Source organism: Solanum tuberosum, unplaced genomic scaffold (genome assembly GCF_000226075.1).
Source record: "Solanum tuberosum cultivar DM 1-3 516 R44 unplaced genomic scaffold, SolTub_3.0 scf00072, whole genome shotgun sequence".
NCBI classification, from domain to species: Eukaryota; Viridiplantae; Streptophyta; class Magnoliopsida; order Solanales; family Solanaceae; genus Solanum; species Solanum tuberosum.
In genome coordinates this window covers 1,412,590-1,428,201 of record NW_006238999.1, presented here as the reverse complement: position 1 = coordinate 1,428,201, position 15,612 = coordinate 1,412,590, and the positions used below count along the sequence as shown (strand labels likewise).

At 35.1% G+C, this 15,612-nt stretch overlaps 2 protein-coding genes across 4 annotated transcripts; one reads left to right on the top strand and one right to left on the bottom strand.

Annotated features, from left to right (window-relative positions):
* Positions 1–2,169: 2,169 nt before the first annotated feature.
* On the top strand, positions 2,170–7,715 carry LOC102593336 (putative WEB family protein At1g65010, chloroplastic). 3 transcript variants are annotated; one of them, XM_006345842.2, is made up of 5 exons: positions 2,170–2,365; positions 3,948–4,237; positions 4,342–6,280; positions 6,361–6,567; positions 7,088–7,715. In XM_006345842.2, exons 2-5 carry the CDS (start codon positions 3,975–3,977, stop codon positions 7,400–7,402), a joined length of 2,724 nt encoding a protein of 907 aa, XP_006345904.1. In that variant the 5' UTR covers positions 2,170–2,365; positions 3,948–3,974; the 3' UTR covers positions 7,403–7,715. The 3 variants fall into 3 exon arrangements, with proteins under 3 accessions (XP_006345904.1, XP_006345906.1, XP_006345905.1); XM_006345844.2 differs by lacking the exon at positions 2,170–2,365 and adding an exon at positions 2,837–2,899; XM_006345843.2 differs by lacking the exon at positions 2,170–2,365 and adding an exon at positions 3,000–3,394.
* Positions 7,716–8,321: 606 nt separating this feature from the next.
* On the bottom strand, positions 8,322–14,922 carry LOC102592997 (nitrilase-like protein 2). Its single transcript, XM_006345841.2, has 9 exons — positions 14,720–14,922; positions 12,708–12,844; positions 12,281–12,409; positions 11,234–11,292; positions 10,256–10,368; positions 10,084–10,176; positions 9,675–9,777; positions 8,666–8,748; positions 8,322–8,584 (listed from the first exon to the last, which is right to left on the bottom strand). Exons 1-9 carry the CDS (start codon positions 14,894–14,896, stop codon positions 8,546–8,548), a joined length of 933 nt encoding a protein of 310 aa, XP_006345903.1. The 5' UTR covers positions 14,897–14,922; the 3' UTR covers positions 8,322–8,545.
* Positions 14,923–15,612: the final 690 nt, after the last annotated feature.

The window sequence follows — 15,612 nt, the reverse complement described above, 5'->3', positions numbered from 1 at the left end:
TTATATCGTTATAAATAAATAGTTCCACATACTTTAACTTTGATGAATAAAATTATTTACTTTTATCTATCCTGATAGAAAATCTAATATCTGATAAAATACACGTAAATTGACTCGAACTTTACTATTATATACAAAAGAAAAATTAGAGAGCCCATCACGTTGATAAAGAATAGGATATTAGAGTGGAAAAGCTAAAAGTTAATTAGTCATTATTCAAGGCTTTTGCATCATTATGCATCACAAAGGAAGAACATGAACATACATAATTGCCAAATGCTCCTTCCCACTATCTTATCTTTCTCATTTTATTTTTTATACTCGGTGTTCGATATTTATATTGAGACTCAATTAAATTTAAATTCGTCCAAAAAAGTTTCATATTATCGGTAAACACTAAACCGTTCACTAATAAAGATCGATGACACCATATCAGGAAAACTCAAATTTAAAATCTCTAATTAACAATAAAAAATTTTTTACCACTGATCCTTCAGACTTTCTTTAGAACCCCTATTAACTTTTTTGCATGTTTCTTGGAAGTTGGAACTAATAAATATATTTAGTGAATACTTGAAGTTTAATTATTTTAACGAAAGATCCAAATATATCTTTAAAGTATTCGAAATGAATAGCTATTGTACTTCATTTTGCTCAATTTTGCTTATTTTAGGAGCACATTAAAATTAATTTGAGCCATGAAAAAAAAATGGTCCTAGGTAAGAAAATGTTAATTGTTGATAATGATTTTTATTATTTTAATCATATAAGCATAGATTCGATCAGTTAGCATGTTGGATCATACATTAATTATATTCCACCATAATTAAAACCTATAAGATATTGTGTATATTTTCAAAAAAAAAACTCATTAATTGGTAACTTAAATAAGAATTTAATAATATCGATTTTAAAATATGATCAATCAAAGATTTTGACTAGCTTAAAATCAAATGAATCACATATATTAACAAACTATTTCATGATAATACTTGATTATAGACCTTCTGTGTGAAACAGAAGTTCATTCACTTGGCAAATAAAGTGATCACCATCTTTTTTCCGCTTTACCAATCGTTTTTTCCTCACTAATTGATCATTTTCTTAAATAAGTGATCACACGTTTTTAGATTTTTGCTTTTTCTCACTTGTCAATTTTTCTAAAAAGAAACAATGCAAAGAACGTAATATGTTCTTTTCTCAACCCCCTTTTTTTCTTCATACATTCACTCTATCCACTAATTCTTCAGCCACATATAGTACCATGAATGGTCGATATCGATAACAACTTCTAAATTAAGTGATCTTACTCCCTTTAACTTTGTCAAATGCTTTTTCTCACTAATCGATTTTTATAAAAAGAAACGATGCAAAGAACATAACATGTTCTTTTTTCAACTCCTTTTATTTTCTTCATACATTCACTCTATCCACTAATTCTCCAGCCACACACGGTACCATAAAATGATCGATAATATCTTCTTAAATAAGTGATCATCCTCTCTTTAACTTTGTCAAACACTTTTTCTCACTAGTTAAGTTGTTAAAAAAGACGAAATAAAAAAACATTTTCCTTTTATTCAACATTATTTTTTTCATACCATCACTCCCTCCACTAATACTTCAGCCACACATAGTACCACAGAATGATCGATAACAACAACTAGATAAACATGAATAATGATATTTTTTTAATTCAAAGTACACTTCAATTGTACTAATATAAGTTGTAACTGCATTATAATATGTTTTGTAAGTACTTACATTATATATTTTTTATTATTATATTTTTATTATGAAAAATAAAAGTGAAGAAACGTCAAGCTGCACCACTAAAAATGTGTAGTGGATGAGTCTGATTCTTTCTTAATCAAAAGTTTTGGTTCGAGCCTGGTTATGGAATTTTTTTTTTGATAGGGAGTGTTACCCTTCGAATGAGGTTTTAACCGACACAAATTCAAATTAATCGGACTCTAATATGGATATTGTACATCGAACGAAAAATAAAAAAATAAAAAAAAGAAGTCAAGACGCTCCAAATAAGGCCCACAAGCCCAAAAAAAAGCCCACTATTCCAACCAAAAAAGGAAGAAAATAAAACGTTACTTTTATTTATTCGGCCCCGCTTTCTCCGCCACATTGAAATTTTAAAAACTTTTATTTGGACCAAAATACCCTTCATAATATATCAAATTCCCTCTAAATACCCTATTAGTCCAAAAATAACTGGACCTAAAATACAGCATTTTCAAGAATTTTCATACTAAAAAATTCTCTATCGAATTATTCTTTGATTCTTCTGAGTTGAACCGCATAGATTTCAACACCCTTTTGCCGGCTCTTACTCTGTCAACTGTTTGATTCAGTAATCTCTCTATCTTTTTTTTTGTTTTACTGTGTGTATTTTTTGCAGTTTTATATACATATATGTGTTCTTTGTGTTCTGTAAGTGTTTCGTTTGGTAAAATTGAGTGGAAATGTTGATTAGAATTGAATTTTGATTTGACCCTCCAGATGGGTTTTTTTTTAGTTACTTACCATTAATTGTTGTAGACTGATTATCTGTTTTTTCAGAAGGATTTGTTAAGTTTTGAAGTTCTTTGAATTGATCTTGTGCTGTTTGTTTGTGTGTAGTTTGTTGATTTTCAGTAGAAGGGTGATTTGGAAAAGTTAAGTTGTATAGCTTCTTGTTTTGAGGTTTATTGAAAAGGGTTTATCTGGGTTGAGAAATGTAGATGGATGATGTTTGATATTGGGATTTAAGGGTTTGTTCATTTTTTATGTTTTACTTCTTTTGGTTTTTGGAGGGTATATCGGAAATAACGTCTTTATCTCTGCTGTAGGGTAAGGTGTGCATACAGTTTGGGTTCTCAGACCTCATTTTGTGGGACTAAACGGGGTATGTAGTTGTAGTTTGGTTTATGGATATGTGATTATTGCAATTTGATGTGGTAATCTATGTCATAAATTTGTGAAGTTTCTTTTAGTTATCCTGTAGTATTAAATATGGATTAATAATAACAGGTGGATTTGAATGATTAAAGGGTGTTTCTAGGGTTTAACAGGAATTAGGGTCAGGGGTAGTGTGGTCTTTTATGTTATGGTAGACTATCATTTCAGATTGACAGAGTGTGCTCATTACTGTTCCTGACACTAATGATTTTTTAAAATCAGGAGTAGGAAACAAATTGATTGATTTCTGTGGGGGTCTTTTGAAAATTTCTTGCTTTTTAAAAAGGGTTGGTGAAATAAATGTTCCATTTGCTTCTCCCTTGCTAAAACTTCATGGTTACTTATGATATACACAGCAAGCAAATGTGTTCTACATTTTCTGCTTTGTGTTTGTTAGTGCTTGAAAACTAATTGATCCACTTGAGAATCTCAGTACTAGCAGGTAAAAAGTTATTTCTTGGTTGGTTCAATGATGTATTCTCAGTCAGATTGACCACCTGAACATGTTGAATAAAGAACATGTATAAGAGATATCTTTGTTTTTTATTTTGTATGTTGAAGAAGAATCATACAGAAGAGAGTTCTCTTGCTTTGTCTTATAAGTATTTAGTTAGCTACAATAATTGCATGAATGGCTGATTGGTGAGAGTACATGGTTGTTTATGAGTGTTTTCTGATGGTTTTCTTGTATTGCACTTGTTGTGTCAGTTTTACAGTTGAAAGATGTTCTTCCCCTTGATGCGTGTTAGAACTAAATCTCCTTTTGAAGTTGTTTTGATATTAAAAATTAGCATAGCTGACCCTACTATTTGAGATTGAGGTGTAGTTGATTGATTCTTGATAGTTAAGGTTCAGATAAGTGCTGTTCCAATATCGCTGCAAACTCTTTAATGATGCAGTATATTCTCAATGTCCGGAGCACAATGCGTGATCTTAACTAGCCTCAATTAGGCTCTTTATCCTTTGAAATCTCATGGACTAGTTTGTATGTGCAGATTCATGTACAGTGTCCATACATAGAGATGAAGAAATTCTTCTTTTTCCGGACATCATCTAATGATGCAAACAACCCTTCACCACCATCGAAGGAGAAGTCATCTAACAGTATTGACAAATCACAGAGCAGAAAGGAAGTTTCTTCTCCAAGTCTTAGAAGGAGTCTTTCATTGTCCTCTGGATCCTTTTACGACAGTGGGTCAGGAAAAAAGAATTTCAGGGATCCGAGCAGATCTCCATGTCACAATAAGAAAGTTCATCCTAAGAAATCTGGTCGTGATTCATGCCGGTATGCATCTCATTTTCTGTAGCTACTTATTCACACCTACACTGATGCTTGAGTTTGCATTTGCTTCTTCAAAGTAATGACAAATATTTCATAACTTTTGTCAGTGGTCGCGCACGTACTCCTGAGAGGCAACCCCCAGAGAATTTCTTTCAGAGACATGATACAGAAAATGGTTATTTGTTAAGGAAGCACAGTTCTGGTGCGTCTTTCAGTACACACCACTATGATCCATCAGAGAGCTCTTCTCATTGCTCCAGTAACGTCTCTAGTAAAGTTTTAGATCGGTATATAGATGGGGAGCAAGAGCAGGAAAAGAGGGCCTCAGCTAACCTCTTTCCTACGGAAGATGATCTTGAGATTGGGTATGCCTGCAGACAGCTGCCTCCAAGAGTTCACCTTACAGGTCCTGGTTCGCCACTAGCTGATGTCAGGAGGCAGAGACCAATGTCTCAATCTTTCAGAGAAACAAAACCATCTAAACTTTGTTTTACGTCTGGAGAGTTGGGTGATACAGGTTTTGAGCATGAATCTCCGCGAAAACTTGCAAAGAAGGTGGTTGAGAGGCTCTCTCAGTCTCGGTCAATGGCGAAAATAAGTTCAGAAGATTTTGATTCCGATGGTCCAATTACTATTGAAGATATCTACAGTGGAAATCTAAGTAGATGTCCAAGTGTATGTTCTGATGGTGTTCCCCAGAAGAGCTGTTCAGCAGATGATCCTAATGGTAGGACCTACGAATATCACCATGCAGAGATTCCAGGCCTTGATGAGAAAAACTATTTGGAAGACGATTCAGATTTGGTATTATTAAGAAAACTTAAGGAAGCTGAGGAGCGTGTTGTGTTGCTCTCAGAAGAGCTTGAAGAGGGAAAATTTCTTCATGGCAGAGGCCTTAGTGTTCCAATGTTGATTCAGACTATTAGAAGCTTGACAGAGGAGAAGGTACAAATGGCTTTTGAAGTTTCAAGCATGCTACAGGATCAAGTTGCTGAAAGGGCTTCTGCTAAGGAAGAAGCCAAACTATTACAGGAAGAATTAGACTCACGGACACGGAGATTGGAGACGGAGAAGAATGAATTACAATCAGCACTGGAAAAGGAGTTGGATAGAAGATCCAGCGAGTGGTCTCTAAAACTTGAGAAATACCAAATTGAAGAACATAGACTCCGTGAAAGGGTGAGAGAGCTGGCAGAGCAGAATGTCTCTCTACAAAGGGAAGTCTCTTCATTTAATGAGAAGGAAGTGGATAATAGAAGCAAGATATCATTTTCAGAGAAACAACTTGAAGATTTGTCTAAGAGAATTGAAGAAGTGTCAGAGGAGAATCAAAATCTAAGGCAGCAGCTTTCTCAGTTACAAGAGGAATATCGAGTAGCTCAAGACGACCGAGAGTATGTCCGGGAAAACTACCAGGAAAAGGTTAAAGAATGCGAGGACCTGCACAGATCTATTGCTAGATTGCAACGGACTTGCAATGAACAAGAGAAGACAATTGATGGTCTGCGAGGATTTTGTGAGGATGTTGGCAAGAAGACTCCAGCAAACTACGACAACCAGTTGGAGAAGTTGCAAGTAGAGCAAATAAGATTGGTAGGTGTGGAACGTGCTCTAAGGAAGGAGGTGGAGTCTTTTCGGATCCAAATTGATTCTCTACGCCATGAAAATATTAGCTTGTTGAATCGTTTAAGAGGCAATGGAAAGGAGGGTGGGTTCTCAACTTTTAAGCTAGATCAGGAATTATGCAATCGTGTTTGCTGCTTGCAAAATCAGGGGCTTAATTTGCTTAGGGAGAGCAGCCAGCTTTGTGGAAAGTTATTAGAGTACACAAAAGAAAATGTCAGACAAAATGGGGGAATTGATGGTCAATTCTTAATTGAATGCAATGTAAAGATCCAGGGTCTTAAGAGGGGAATTGAAACTCTGACAAGCAGCTTGCAGACGGTGTCATCTGTGATAAATGAGAAGTCCTATCCAGTAAATTCAGATTCTCAGCCATCTAGCAGGGGTGATGCATTTCACCAGCAAAACAGTCAGAAACCAGACGTAAGTTGGTGCTGTTATTTTGCAAGCTGCCTATCATGCTCATTCGATGTTGATTGACTCTTTGTTTGGTGTTGCTTTAGGAAATCAAGCAATCAGAGCTCAAATCGGAGACTTTGCTGACAGCTGTGTTAAGGGAGAAGCTTTATTCCAAGGAGATGGATATAGAGCAACTTCAGGCTGATCTGGCAGCAGCAGTTAGAGGTAACGATATCCTCAAATGTGAAGTCCAAAATGCGCTGGACACTCTTTCTTGTGCCAAACACAAGTTGAAAGATCTTGAGCTTCAGGTAAGCAGGGAATATTAAGATCTTGCAGCAAGAGAATATATATTTATTTTTTTCAACTATGAATACCTCATCTTCATATATGATATCTTGTTTGCATGTTACTTTCTCTGCCTTAGCTTTCTACTTGTTTTTTATTCTTCTAGGTTCATCTTTGTTCTATCTGAAATTCAGGGTTTTCTTGGTGGAATTGTATTACATGAATTACTGACATGTGAACAGTCTCTGCTTCCACTGTGGTAAATAATGAGAACTAATCCAAGGGGAGGAGAAGTCTATTAGAGTGTTACAGCCTAGGATGTCCAATTGCTGCATGTCATAGATACACACTGGACAACAAATGCATAACAAAGCTCATTATCATGAGCTAGTAGAATAAGTAAACTGAAACTCATTTGGGGTGGGTGGGGTGTATTGGTTGAACTTCTAAGCTATGAGTTTGATGTGAATTGCTGAATGAAATGTTATTTGTGTTCTTTCTCAGTCTTTCTTCTTTTTTATGTTTTATGGTTGATTCTGGCAGATGATAAAAAAGGACGAAAATATCAACCAGCTCCAGAATGATTTGCAAGAATGCATGAAGGAACTTAGCCTCATGAAGGGGATACTACCAAAAGTATCTCAGGAAAGAGATTTCATGTGGGAGGAAGTTAAGAACTACAGTGAGAAGAACATGTTGTTGAACTCTGAGGTCAACACGTTGAAAAAGAAGGTAGAGACACTCGATGAAGACATACTTATGAAGGAAGGTCAAATCACAATCTTGAAGGACAGCATAGGCAAGCCTTTCGATCTTCTTGCAAGCCCTGATTCTACTAGAGAATTTCTGCTGGAGTGATCCATCGCCTAGCTAAAGCATTTTGTTCATTTGACTAGTGTTCATACTTACTTGTATACTTGCTGGTTTTACTCTTTCTCCTTTGCCTTTTACTTTGATACCTGTTACATAGAAAGTTTGCTTCTTTCCCCCCTTTTGAATCTCCAATTCAATTGTAAACATTTCTTTTACTTGTGAATTGTGATCAAGCCAATGAATTTCCCTTGCTTCCTTCATATGATTTTGTAAAGTATTGGTTTTTTTTTTTGGAGTAATTAGTCAGCAGAGGAGATGTAAAAAGCTTGGATTCATTAATATAAGTGAAGATTGGTGATATTCTACTTGTGTTTGCAAACTCCGTATACTAAATTGGAGTTCGTGTACAATAACAATCCTAGCTATTTGATGCCGGTTCATCCACACTTCCATTCCTTGTATAGGATGGCTCATTAAACTTAGCAAATTAACTTTGCATTGATGTATTCTTTCACAAAGGTCGTATGATAGTATTTTTTTTTTCCTAAATGGATTGAAAGAAAGAAAAAGTTCCATTTATTTGACGTGAGGGGAAAATTATTCATATTTGCTCATGTCCAAGGTTTATCAAATGTATAAATTTTAGTTTGACAAATGTTAACATGTATCTTTTGTTCACCAACTGTATCTCGACTAATTTCACCAGGTAACTACTTTCCACTAATACATGTACTGTCTGTTCACCAAGACTTGAACAGATATGAAGAATTTAAGTGTTTTTTTTGCATTTGTTTTGGGGTTTAAACTAGAAACCTCAATTCATAATCCTCTTCATAGACTACTAGGTCACCCTTAGGTGCCTCTATGCTACTAGCATTATAGCATTATCACTATTTCTTTTCCTTTTCACCTTGAGTACTTGGGAGCACGAAATCCAGGGTGCACCTTATAGCGAGCATGAAGCTAACATGAAAAGGATGGATAGCTTTTATTCATAATGCAGACATGAGAAAATTCAGCATCAGTAGCTTATACTGACAGACAAGGGATATTATGTCAAATGTATATGTAAATATGATAACAACCACATGATCAATGCCCCCTTTAAGCAGCATATACACGAATGGACCAATGTTTGGTAGCAACGTTTGGTTGATACAACAGCTACTGAATGACATACCCACTAACTCATACAGACCGATTCCAGAACTCAGCAGGCTTGCGGTGCTGAAAAAGATTCAATGCTACGTGATAAAATGAAGAACAACAAATCTCAATCTCTGATATACATTTGCAGACTTCTCTTACCTTAGACACTGGCATCTTTGCTCGGACTGAATCTATTAATGAGAAGTCAATATCTGCAACAGTAATACCTGTTGACGACCGATCTGAAGCAGAAACAAGAAGACAAATGAATTTGTCATTGGAGGACACTTGATTATCAGGCTGTTGTAAACAAACGCGTAAACAGAAAAGTTCTATGGTTTTTCTAGACTGAACATGCAACACTAAAAGCATGTCACTAAAGAAAGAACGAAGCTGATTAATGTCTATATCACCATGAAAAGGAAAAAAAGTTGTTTTCCTTTTTTAAATACTAAGGTGGGTATGTGGGAACCACAATCGAAGTATACAAAATTGAGAAGTCTACTCAACAAAAAGAACTTGGTAATCTAATTCCAGTGTGTTGTCCGTCATTCCTCATATAAGACCCTTTTAAGTGGAAACAAATCCAGGAACTCCATTGTCAGCCAAAAGGATAGTGGCCATCAGAGTTCATGTGTAGTAGCGTTTTATGTGAATACTTAGAGAAATTAATCATGAATGTTGTTCCTAAGCTAAGCAAAGCTTCCTCACACCAAATTTTGCTATTGAAGTGAAAAACTTAATGAGGCTTCCATGCAATTCCATTAGACTTCCAGAACTGGTAATCAAGTGCACCAAGAGCTTGACATAACAGAGAAAAAAGAATAAAGATAGTATTTGAAGAGGAGAGGGGATCTTAGTAGTTGAGAAGGTCGATTAGTTGAACTTCCACCTTGTTGGTGAGAGTTCGATTCCCACATTTTAATCATCTCCTCCTATGTATTAAAATAAAGGGAAAAGAGGAGCGGGGGCAAGAGCAAAGAAGAATAAATTCCAAAATTACATGTTATAGGTGTTAAGAAAATAATTGAACTGTCTATCTAAAAGAAATGGTCCACGAATACACAAATTTTCAAAACAAATCCAAGTGGTGAAGCCAAAACAATTTGTAAAAGATCAGATACTGGTTTCCATAGCAGCAAAATGCCTAAATATGGAATTAAATTACCTGACAACCGACCAACTATTGTTCCCCATGGATCAATTATTAAAGTATCTCCATAACTTTCCCTTTTATCATTATGCTTCCCTGCTTGAGCGGCAGCTATGACCTGTTAAGAGGTTTAGCATAATTATCCACAAGGGACACAATGGAGAAAAGGCAGAACATAATTGAGTTGATTTCACCAGAAACCATAATTGAGCTAGATTTCACCAGCAAAAAGGAAGCTTAAATCATAAACCGGGGAGAGAAATTTTATGGTTGCACAAAACAGACAGAACATATTGTTGATTCCATGAAATTTAAGACTGTACAACTAAATATTTGCAGTTCCAATCTAGAAAAGCATCATGAATAACCAAATCGTGTTAAACCAAACAGGTCAGAGTTGAAATAAAACAGATAATGGCCATACATAACACTGTGTTTCAATTGCACGAGCACGAAGAAGAATCTCCCAATGTGCCTGACCAGTTACCATTGTGAAAGCGGCAGGCACTAACAAAACCTGAAACCACAGGAATGTATTTTCACTAACTTATATTTTGCTTTTGGAGAAAGAGAAACAAGAGGGGAATCCATAATACCTGTGCATCATGATTGAACCTCAGTTGTTGATACAACTCAGGGAATCTTAAATCGTAACAAACGGTGACACCTAAACGACCGAAGGGGCTGTCCACCACAACAATATCCTTTCCTATGAGATTAGTCAAGGAATTCATAAGCAAAAAGAAGTTAATTTTTCTGATTATTAAATTCTATACATGATTAATTAAAAGAAAGGACCACTAGAACGTACCAGTGCCAAGCAACTCTCAAGACTGATTATTGCGTGGCCATCTCATCTAAGAGCTACTAAAGAGAGCACACTTTTATTTTCTTAATTATGTCTCAACACGCCCCCTCACATGGGGGCCTTAAATTTTTCCATGGACCAAGCATGTTGAAATTCTTTTTGATAATGGGTGGTGGTGATACTCGAACTCAGGGTCTCTGCTTTCAGGTATAAGTGTGTGGCCATTTCTTTTCAAAGGTTAAGTTTTTTTTTAATAATGCTAAAAGGTTAAGCAATTAAAGAGAACACACATTATTTTCTTAATTATGTTTCAACAAAGACAAGGATTTTTAATTTTTTTTAAAATTGGTAAATTCTATTCATCGGCATTAAGGGTATGCTGGCCACCTCCAAAGAGAGTAATTACAAGCTTCCTATCAAATCTACATCTTCTATATGAAGTTGTTTACACCAAAAAAGTAAAGATACAATACAATTCCATTTTACTTTATGTATGGAATTGGACAATGAAAATGCTACAGTATAAATTTAAGATAGTCCATGTTTCAACTTGGACCACTAATACTGACCTGTCAAAAAATTCTGCTAATTTTAATGGTAAAATCACATATCTTTTTTGCATACTGTTCAATCTAAAACTTACTAAACTAACTATTACTCAGAAAGCTTTGCTCATACAAGGAAAAAACTGTCAAGAAGCTACATCCAGTCTCCAGATATTGTCTAAGGGAAATAAATGTTAGCTTTGATATATTGTGTTTCCTACCAGCTTCAGTGAAACTGCTCTCTTTATAAACTGCACCTCCAGGAACATCCACGTCAAATCTATATATAAAGCATAAACCACAATTAGTGTTCTAGGTAGATGGAATTGCAAGGGGTCATCTTGCGTTCAGATTGTTCTCAGTGCCTCATACATTAAAATTCTGGAAAGCAAACCTAACACAATTGGACTTAAAAAGAAATCATGGCCTGCAAAGCCCTTCCTGGTCATTAAGTTTACATCTTTTTAAAAAATTTAACTGCTTAGAAAATATATCCATCTGACTTGTCTATCATCCCTTGTCTAAAATTCGAGACAAAAATTTGTACTCTAAATAATTAGTCAAATGTTTTACATAACAAATGCATTATAAGTGGTCTTTACTGTTTAGCGGATAACAATATGCATATCTAAACACAAATTCCATTCCAAATCAATGTTCTATAATAAAGAAATGTAATTCATAAAGCAATAAAGAAACATCAAGTAAAACAGTTCTCAGATATCCTATCTGACTCTATGAGGCTATGCACATTAGTATTCTTTATTCACGGAGCACAGATGCTTCAATAACTCAACATTTAGAAAATGATGGTGTAAATTGTAATGCATTCATTTTGCAAGGATTTCACTTCTCTTAAAAACCAAATGACGATGATATCTGGTGTTTTTAATATAGAGTAGTAGATTGTTCAACGCTCATAGAATATGACATAAGACATGTAGCTCTTGAACGAGTTCTAGAGTTGCCAGGATATTAAACCAACTCTAGCTGTCCAGCATTATTTCATAAATTGGCTGATCTGTTCAAACCAAAAACTCATACAACTTATAGAATCAACCTATTAATTCTCTGCCACTCATACTGATTCACTTGGTATGTCTAACATTTCAAAAATATTACCACCTCACATTAGAAACCCATGGTAATGATTGCTGACCAAAACAGAAGCACAATGTTGTTTACTACCAACAGTATGAAAGTACTAAACAACTTATGTATGACAATCTTAGTCTAACATCTAACAAAGTCAAGTTTAAGAGTCTTACAGATGCATTTTACTGTATGTGCTCCTAATATTTCCATTATCATCAATGAGAACATGAGTGTTGCGCAAGTGTGCATCGTCACTCCCTTTTTCTTGGAATCCTCCTAGAGACAACCAAATATTTGATTCCCTGCCATTAATGGCAGAAAAGATGTCATTTGACTGAATCCACTAACACTCACTTCAAGTTCAGGAATCACCAACTAGCTATCAAGCAGAGAAAAAGAGAGAAAGACAGTAAAAGTCAAACATAAAAGGGAGTAATAGATTGTTAAGAGTAAGACAGTATGTTGTCACATAGTCATAAAGCATTGAACAATGCCAACTAATGAGAGAACAAGTTGTTAGGACAACACATATTAACGCTTCTAAAAACAGGATAATGTGCATTAGATGGAGAAAAGCCAACTTCTCTCTCATGGTCACACCTTGCAAGAGAGCAGTAGCCATTCATAATAGGTCCATCTAGGGGCTCAGCAACTGTAAGACTCTCCCCCTCTAGGTCTCCCACAAAAGAGAAATTTTCAGGAAAACATAGCAATTTTGCCCCTGCTGAAGCTGCTTCCTGGGATAGAAAATATGATATAGAATAGTGCAAATATCAGTACCAATCAACAGTAATTATTGAGAACATTTCAGAAGGACAGGTATGTCGCTGACTTCATTTACTCATAACAGTGTGCAAAATATGAATGAAATATTATAAAAGATAAAAACTTAAGCAACATCAAGATATATTCCCACAACCGCCATAATTCGTCGGAGCTGATAAGGATATTGTTCACATGAATCAGTCCGTATTGGATCATGTGAGAGACTTTACTTTTCCATAGCAATTACTGCAATCCAATTCAGACTACCGGCTTGCAGGTAGTTTCATTGCACCAACTCAATGACTAGAGTGGTTGGAGTTCTCAATTATTGGGAACTCATGCACATATGAAGGAACAATTTTACATTTCAAGAAACTATAGTTCTTAAGTTGAAAATATGGCAATGTTCAATGCAGTGTTTTTATCTTCCTTACATGTCATTGTGACATCATAACAAAGTAGCGACAGCACGTCCAGAGCACAAAACCATTTCTAAGCTTGAAAAGCAAATGTATAGATGGTCCCCAAATCAATTCAGAACATTTTCTGACCCAAAAACTGGTACGAATCAACTATGTTAGTTCTGCTACCTAGTTGTCTTCTCAATTCGAAAAAGTACATATTTGTGATTTTGCAATGTTGGACGTTCCAATTCTAGATGCCAAGTTCCAAATATCTGCAGTGTTATCAGATAAAAGTTGGATGTAAATGCTTGAGGAGTTTGTGATGTGTGATAAGAACTCGGGTCTTTCCTCCATGTTCTTCTGCTCCTCCTCCTGCCATTGGTTTTCCCCTTCTTCTTTTTTCCAGCCTGAACTCAAATAAATAACCAGCCTTTTTCTGGACAATCCATGGCAAAATCAGATTTCATTTTCTTTTCTAGATTTCTTCTATTCGAAGAAAGAAGGGAGAAAGTCTGTTTTTTTTCTTTTCAAATAGATGACCCCAAATGATTTGAGATTGAAGCAGACTTAATAGATTAATGAACATATGCGATTCGTGAAGCGTGAGTTACTCTGGCAGGAAAAAGTTGCTCCTACAACATCACTAGCTTATAATAATCAAACAAAATCGAAAGTCGACCATCTTTAACCAACATTGCCAAATCATTTTGCTCCATAATCTAATTCTAACAACTTTTGCAACTTTAGATATAAGTAATCCAAAAATCATCACCAAATTAAGCCCCTACAAATCCAGCTCCACAAAAATCATTTCACAAATCCTAAGATCAAACAAGTCGCTTCATGAAATAATTTCTCTAGAATATCACTATCCTTATGAGAATGAAGTAAGACAGCAAGTCAACCATATTGAACAACATCCCCAAACCATTTTCCTCTATGAACTACTTCTAACAAACTTGATCAACAACAAAACAAAACCTTCCCCGAGTTCGAATATAAATCAAACTGAAAATTAGCTCCAAGTTAAGCTCCTACAAAGCCAGCTTCACAAAATTGTTTCGCGAATCCTAACATCGAATACATCTCTTCATGAAATAATTGCTCTAGAATATCAATAGCCTTGTGAGAATGAAGTAAGACAGCAAGTCAACCATGTTGACCAACATCTCCAAATCATTTCCTCTATTAGCTACTTCAACAAACTTGATCATTAAAACTAAACCTTCCCTGAGTATGAATATAAATCAAACTGAAAATTACCTAAAATTTTTAGCTCCTCTAAATCCAGCTTCACAAACCGTTTTTCAAATTTAATAATGGATCATCTATTCATGATAACTGTAAATAATCCAAAATATCTGTACTTTTTAGCTAACTATCAATGTACACGCAACATGTGTATATCAAAATTACAAAGTACAATATGGACATCGGAGCTACCTTAACGAGGCGAGAGCAAGTAGCGAAATTAACGCCGAGGTTATTGACGGAGGTCATCTGAGCGGCGGCGATTCTGACGGAGTTGGCCATAGCTATGGATTTTCCGGCGCCGGTGGAAGCAGAAACCACGGCGAACTTATAAGGGAAGCTCAATTGTGCATTCAGACAAAATTTCATCACAATGTGAACTTTGGAAAAAATTCATCACATTAGTACCATAAAGATTTATTTCATGTTTCTTTAGTACCAAATGTATTTTATTTTTCATCTTAGTCCTAAAAAGAATTAGATGTATTTAGTAAACTCGTAAAAATATATTTAGTCAAATTTTTCACGTTTGAATGATTGAATTCACTTGTTTATATTCCTAAAGATAGAAAAGATCTCTAGAAATTATTTCCGATTCACTACCCTCTATAGTCACAATTACTGTGGTAAAAAAATATTTATCTAGTCAAAAAAATATGCTTAACACAACCTATAGTATAATGACGCAAAGGCCCATATTCTCTCTTTTGCGGATATGTAATCCCTCTCGACTATGGTATGAAAAATGAGAGATGTAGATTTTGTTTTAGATGAGTGGCCATACAATGATCGTCAGGAGATATGGGTCCAAATGATTTACCAAAAGTAAATTGTTATGCAATCGTTAAATTTTTTTTCTTTTACGCGAATATCTATCAAATCAGATCACATGTTTTGAAGTATGTTGTTATATCATATCAATGTATTCAAGTTTTCTTTTTTCAATGATTCCGCTCGTGTCAATTACTCATTTCCCTATTTTAGATCGTTTTAAATTTCACGAGGCTTTCTCTCATAATATGAAAATCCTCACTATTGCATCCTATAAGAGTATGAATCATATCCCAATCCAATGCAGTTATTCA

Excerpts from the sequence above, each read along its gene's own strand:
- LOC102593336 (XM_006345842.2), top strand. The coding sequence starts at position 3,975 with ATGAAGAAATTCTTCTTTTTCCGGACATCATCTAATGATGCAAACAAC. Across the intron at positions 4,238-4,341 it reads TCTGGTCGTGATTCATGCCG|TGGTCGCGCACGTACTCCTG; the intron begins GTATGCATCTCA and ends AACTTTTGTCAG. Across the intron at positions 6,281-6,360 it reads AAAACAGTCAGAAACCAGAC|GAAATCAAGCAATCAGAGCT; the intron begins GTAAGTTGGTGC and ends GTGTTGCTTTAG.
- LOC102592997 (XM_006345841.2), bottom strand. The coding sequence starts at position 14,896 with ATGAAATTTTGTCTGAATGCACAATTGAGCTTCCCTTATAAGTTCGCC. Across the intron at positions 12,845-14,719 it reads CTTGCTCTCGCCTCGTTAAG|GAAGCAGCTTCAGCAGGGGC; the intron begins GTAGCTCCGATG and ends TTTCTATCCCAG. Across the intron at positions 12,410-12,707 it reads GGCTACTGCTCTCTTGCAAG|GGAATCAAATATTTGGTTGT; the intron begins GTGTGACCATGA and ends CATTAATGGCAG.